Source organism: Aythya ferina (assembly GCF_964211825.1).
Source record: "Aythya ferina genome assembly, chromosome: 4".
Taxonomy (NCBI): Eukaryota; Metazoa; Chordata; class Aves; order Anseriformes; family Anatidae; genus Aythya; species Aythya ferina.
Window position 1 is genome coordinate 61,157,666 of NC_140300.1, and position 6,628 is coordinate 61,164,293.

The 6,628-nt window shown below is 42.9% G+C and overlaps 1 protein-coding gene across 8 annotated transcripts in view; it reads left to right on the plus strand.

The window, feature by feature from the left end:
* The window catches only part of WRN (WRN RecQ like helicase), a 40,667-nt gene extending 34,137 nt beyond the window's left edge, over positions 1 to 6,530 (plus strand). For 6 of the 8 annotated variants that reach the window (XM_084519254.1, XM_084519251.1, XM_084519252.1 and 3 more), the window contains 5 exons: positions 21 to 134; positions 1,202 to 1,364; positions 2,423 to 2,637; positions 4,547 to 4,708; positions 6,238 to 6,530. In XM_084519254.1, coding sequence (XP_084375380.1) covers positions 21 to 134; positions 1,202 to 1,364; positions 2,423 to 2,637; positions 4,547 to 4,708; positions 6,238 to 6,360 — 777 coding nt within the window. In that variant the 3' untranslated portion in view covers positions 6,361 to 6,530. The other 2 variants (XM_084519256.1, XM_084519257.1) reach the window with 2 other exon arrangements.
* Positions 6,531 to 6,628: the final 98 nt, after the last annotated feature.

Genomic DNA, 6,628 nt, shown 5'->3' on the forward strand with positions numbered 1-6,628 from the left:
CTCCTCTTTATCTTACTCAGACGGACGCGTTCCCTACAGATCAGAAAGAGGCATCTCACCGGAAGCATGCTAGAGCCCTTTCTCCCTCAGAACATGTCACATATGTCTTGTTCCAAGAAAAAAATCTCTCCGTGGTAAGTTTCTCCCTGTGGAGGTCTCTTCCTTTTTGAGAACTAATGGTGGGGATATTTTGTTGAGGTAAGGATTTTGCAAATGTTTTCTCTTAAATCCTCTGCTAGGTTTTAGTTCCACCTAGTTCTGTATCTTTGCCCTTAATACTGTGAGAAGAAAAAAAAGAACTTCCTGATCAGGTAGCCTGCTGGAAAGGGTAGTCATCAGCTTAAAGGGTGCCTAAGGACTAATTAACAAGAAGCAGTTGTATAATTCTTAATGGGTAACTTGATGCTCCTTATCCACCAATCCTCATGATAGTATATGCAGTGTCTGTATTGTCTGGGGGGGAAATCAGTAGACATGTGAAACCTGTTCTTTCAAGGAAGACAAGTAACCAGTTTCAATTCTGTCATTGAAAAGTGCAAGTTTAGGTGGAGTAAATGTGAGATGTTTCTCTTTGCAAGTCTCGTAAGAGAATTCATTTAACATATTTGAAAAACGAGGGAATTTGTCTTGGTGCTGTTAAACATGTTCTGCTCTGATGTTGTAAATCATATGGATTACTGGGAGGTCAAGTGCATCCTAGCTACTGAACAGGAGATGTGTGAAGCTTTATCAGAGTACCACCTCATGAAGTTGGAGCTGGGTTGATGCTTAACTATGAGGCAAAAGCCTCCACTTCCCTTGTAGTAGAACTTTCTGGGATTCAGCTGCCACAGGGTGGGAAGAGGGTGGTAGTGAGTCGTGACACAGGAACATGAACTATAAAGCAGGCTGCAGTGAGCCTTCAAGGTGGCCACACGGCACCCTTGCTGACTAGGGCCTCTCCTCATCTGACATACAAGGTAAGACATTGCACTCAAGCTAAGAGGTAGCAGCCTTGAGAGAAAAATGCTTTTTGCAGATGGAAAAGAAATGAGGGAAGCATTAGAAGTGATAAAGTGCTTGTGGGGTGAGGGGTTGTTGCACAGCTATGTGACAGTTCCCCTGTTGCTTTTTGGACATGGGACATTGCCAGGCTTTGAGCTTTCAGTTATATTTCAGAATGCTTCTGCCACCTTAATTCCTTCTGCCTTTGTTTCCTTAGAGGACTATAAGTGAGACCAGATCTCTTCCTCTTTCTGAGATTGGCACTCACCTGCTCCAGGCGATGAAAGCTGGCTATCCTGTCAACCTGGAGCGAGCAGGTTTGACTCCTGAAGTTAAAAAGATCATTTCTGATGTTATCCATAATCCTCCTATTGACTCAGGTGAGCATTACAGCCCTCATCTGAAGCTTCTCACGGCAGTGGTGTACTAGAGAATGCAAAATATCACAGCTCTGGTACTCCTTTCACTAGCATCTATCACTTTTTTGGAAGACCCATGACAAAGCAGAGCATGGCAATGACAGTTGTTGTTTTCCTTCCAAGGTTGTGTTTCAAAATAGGGCAGTCAGGCCTCTCATTAAATATCAGAAGAGGGTATAACTTCACAGCATAGTGGAAGGATTTGTATTGCTCTGGAAAAGACCCAGGCACTGCTCTTAAATGTGTACTTACTCAAGTGGAAGTCAGGCAAGCTGAAAGAAATCAGCCTGGTGGTGTCTTCCCATGAGCAATGGCATCTGTGAACAATATGCTGAATAAGAGTAGTAGAATTTCCTTGGGGAAAAGTCTCCAAGATGATGCTAATTTATGAGGATAAGGCTGGAAAATCACAGCGCCGTGAGCTGGTGCTGTTGGCTAATTCAGGGGCTCAAGACAGCCACGTACTTGTGGCTCTGCTCGTGGGGGACTTAAAGTTCAGCCTTGCCCTCAGAGCTGAACTTGTTAAGCTGGCTGAACTTTCTGACTTTCTAGCTTTGTGACTCCTGTCCTATTGTGGGTGATCGTATCCTTTCAGCAGCAGTTACAGGCCCAGCCAGACTCTCTGCTTGCTTTGTTAAACCTACTGCTCTGCAAGTTGTCCATTCCAGTATAACAGAAGATGGGAGGCCTGAGTTAAAACAGCCTTCCTCTCAAGAGAAAATAGTTGATAGGAGATGCAGGTTAGAAGCAGGCTGATTATAACATTTTAGACTAAATTTGAGGGTGGTAAGTTTGTGCAAATGTGAGGTCATGGGATAAATCTCCCCCTCATTCTGGTTTCTTATGATACAAACCTATGGATTAAGTTTCACTTCTTCTAGGGCTTTCCATGCCTTAATCTGTTTGTGCTTTAATGAGGGAAAACTGATACTTTACAACATAAAACTATGAATGAGAGAAAGGACGATTCTTTTTTTTTTTTTTTTTAATAAATAAATTATATTTATATTTTTTCCAAGACACCACCAAAATTCAAGCAATTAGAACACTTGTTCCTGCAAATATTGAACTGTATCTCATCCAGATGGCTATTGCATTATTGGAGAAAGAGAATGGAAATAAGGCTCAGCGTGGTTCAGGTGCCAAAAGGGTGTTGGTATGGTCGGATGGGCAGCAGGAAAAAAGAGGAGCAGATCAAGCACACAAGGAAGATGCTTTGTGGAGTGAAAGAAAGGTTAGTAAAAGAAGCTACAAAAGCAGTTTTGTTTAAAAAAAAAAAAAAAAAAAAAGTTTTCCTTTCCATTGTAGGAGCAGGCCAAAAGCTGTTTGTTGCTGTTTGCAGTAGTGTTTGGCATTTGCATCTTCCCAATTCACCTTTTCCTGAGCTCTGGATAAGAGTCTTGCTCCCCTCTGAGACAGGACCAGAAAGTTCCTCCTGCAAAGTGTTGGCCTAGGAAGAGGCCTGTCTCTGTGCATCCCAGCTGTGGTCTGCTCAGTGTCACTTCAGTTGATCTCTTCCTGTGTGGTACTCTTAGCTCACATCTGCTCTAGTAGGTACTGCATGTGCAACCTGGGAAAGATCAGATACCCGGTGGTCCCACTGCTGTAGACTGCCACAAGTGCAGCTTAATAATGGCCTCAGAATAAGGATGAACACTTCCTGCTGTTGTTCAGCCCTTCAGAAAGTAGATACAAAAGGTTCCCTATAGAAACAAAGGATTTCTCAGTAGCTGGGACAGTGGAAGAAAACTAAATTCATATTTCTGCCTGGTATGAGAAACTTTGGTAATCTTGACCCTTTATAGACAGAGTCTATGTTCTGCTCTCACCTTGCTTCTAATGAATGACCCAATACCCAATGACTGATGTGATGTGGGAAAAGTGATCATTTGTTTAGAAAGCTCAAAGATACCAGGGGAGCTGAAACAGGAAAAAGCCAGGGGCAACACCTGCCAGAGTGGTTTGACAGCCCTTCATGGGCGCCTCTGTGTAGCTGTGATAACATGAAAAGTGTCATGCCCTATGTCTGAGTCTTTGGGAGGAGTTTTCTCTAGGAGAAGGAAATACAGCGCTCTCTACTGCAGTTTGAGGAAGGCTAGACAAGCCTTCTCAGCCCTAGGGTCGCCTCTCAGCATCCCCACAAGTCTCTAAAAGTCCAGCTCAGCACCTTGTACAAAAAGCTGCCCTCCACTGAGTAGCTCAAGGTGGGAACAGTAGAAAGAAATTCCTAACTGTAAATCCTCTTGCTGCCTGTACTAGGATTTCACGTCTGTTCCTTACAGGGTTTTGGGATGCCTTCTTTAACTTGGGCTCAAATAATTTTTGGAGCCTTGCCATTTTGCTGAATTGATTGCTTCTTGCCTTCCTGAGCACTATTTTGTTCCTAAAATACTAGTGTCTGAGCCTTTTTTTCCTCTGAAATTGATCTGGCAGTCCATTTGCATTAGCTGTAACTATACTTCATTTTCTGTTGCTGTTGGAGCTAATAACAGGAATGACATGCTATTAGAGATCAAATTAATATTGTGCCAATGAGTAGACTGCAAATCTAAATGCTAATCAAAACAGACTTCATTCCCTTCTCTTACAGAAGATATCCGTGTTCAGACGATATCCTTGTTCCAATAACTGTAGCAAACAACTTTTAAAACTGCTAATGGGAGACAGATGTGCACTTGATGCAAAAATCTAAGCTTTAGCTTTTTCAACCAGTGACCAACAGGTATTACAGAGAAATCAGAAGTTAATACTTCTGTGCCTTCAACCCCATTTTCACCTATCACCTTTGCTTGAAAACATATCTGAAAATACAGTACTTGAAATGGAAGTCCTTGGAGCCACTGGGACAGAGGAAGAATTCTTTTCCACTACAAGTGTCCTGGTCAAACCACAACAGGGAAAAAAAAAAAAAACACCTAAGTAAAACTTCCAGTTCCTATAATTGAAATTAATGCATTTCACTTTTTCAAGTTTTATTTTGGTTAAATGGATAAATGGATAAGAAATAGTTACAGATCTCATTCAACAGAGGTGTTGAACTCCTGTTTATAATTACAGGCTAACTTATTTCCCCTTTTAAAAAAAAAAAAAAAAAGACCCAGCCTTTCTATTGAATGTAGTTATTGCTTTAATGCATGTAACAGCCTGCTTCATTCCTATCGTATGCAAAGGCACAGAGCACAGATGACACCCAGCCAGGTGACAGGGGTGCAGCAGGCCACACGAAGCCCATCGCATTGGCCTCTTGGAACCAGCCAGCCCTCAATCCTGAGGAGGAGGAACTGTTTTCTGACTCTCAGCCAAAGGTGAGGTTGCTTTGTGCCAGAAACAAAGTCCAGATTTGGTAATTTTGTTGATTATCTTAAACCAAAATCCTGGCTTCTGTTTGGGTTCTTTCCTGTGCCTAGAACTGCAAACTTTTTTCTGCTAATATGCTTGACTTGGATGCTCCTTGTGTTGCCCTTGATGTGCCTGAATCCGATGTGCCTATGCACTTCTATAGCAGCAGTCTGCTTTAGGAATTTTTTCCCTAGAAGATCTTGCCAGCCCTCTAGTGGCAGGTGCTCCCAATACCTCAGGAGGACATCTGGCTCCCTTTCTTCTACTAGGGTGCATGAGATGGGTTTCTGGCCACACTGACGATTTGTGTTGATGTTCATATGAACAAGCTTTATGATCATACAACTGGTGTTTCTCTAAAGGAAGGTCACATGGCTCTGAGCAGCACCACTTGCTCTACAATTTGCCTCAGTTTCTGGTCTGAGGCTGGAAAGTGGATGTGAACACACAACCTGATGCAGACAAATCCATTGTTGGTGGTCTGGTCAGTTTATCTCCATCTATGAGCTAAATTGTTAGGTAATTTGTAACAGTACAGCAGCATCTTATCTGAAGCACTAAACATATTAGAACATTATTTCTGTTTCCTGATCATGGCTTCAGAGAGCTTCAGGAACATCAATTCTGAGTAAATTGCCTTTGTTCTCAACCAGGAACAGTGTAATGGTGTGTGTACCCTTCATTCTTCACCTGAGCGTGTGCTGAGAGCTCTGGTGTTGTGCATGCACCTCTTGTTCTAGGCTCTGCAGCAGCCCGTCTTCTGGCTGTAGATCAGTCCTCCTGGTGCATTTCCCAAGGGCAGCTCAGCAGCAGTCTTGAGATGAACATCTCAACAGTTTGGTCCTTCCATTATTTAAAAAATGAAGGGTGAGCAGAAACACATTTATCTCTTGGCTTAGAGCTATTACTGGAATTCATGCTTTATGTTGCTGTGGCATCTTTCCCATCACTGCAAGATGCCTCCTGCAGTCACAAAGTGCAGCGTGTTCACGCTGTCCTCCACGAGTTCTGCAGAGCTGATGACTTTCTTGTGGAGGAAAAGGAACCTTGCACAGCTAGTGGCAGGTGCCCACAGTGCCACTGGTGGCTTTCAGCCCCTTTTTCTCAAGCAGTCATTAGGGGAGGTAGCTGATACTGCTGATCCATCACCAATTTGGGGCACCCAGGTTTGTCGTCTTGGGTGTGTTTGACAGATTTTTGTTTAAAGGCAATTCCTGAGGATCAGGATAAAACTTCTAAAGCTGTGCCAGCATGCTTTGGTCTAGACCCAGTGGTTTTCTTGGGCCTGCCTAACATTTCCATGGCATGACTTATGACCGAGTTGAATATACACTTGAAAAAGGTTCTGGACATCAGGGTTACAGACATAAGCTGTCCTAGGGCAGTGTTAGGTGTTAATATCTCCTGAATAGCATGGTTTGGGGTGTAGAACTGTAAGTTAGAATGACATGTAAAAAACAAAAGCTTTTTATTTTTTTTTAACACCTTTTTGCAGGGTTCACAACCCCCTTGTAAGAGGAAGGTGCCTGCATGGTTTGAAGCCCCAACAGCCCCGGTTGTGCCTGTGCCACAGATCAAGAAACCCAAAGCGGACACAAGAAAAGGAATCTTTAACTGAAGCTTTTATTTTCTGTAACAAGTGTACGTGTACGAATGGTAGATGCACTGTGACAGAAATTACTTTATATGGAGCAATACTTTATATGTAGCACTTGGATCTATGCCTTTTTTCACTGTGTGAAAGTCCTTTATTAAAAAAAAAAAAAAAAAAAAAGATTAAAAATAAAAGTCACGTGTGGGATACGAAGAAAAAAAAAAAAAGGGAGGGGAAGGGGCCCGGTAATGGCCGCCACCGCGCGTGCGTCGCCATAGCAACGGGCGGCCGC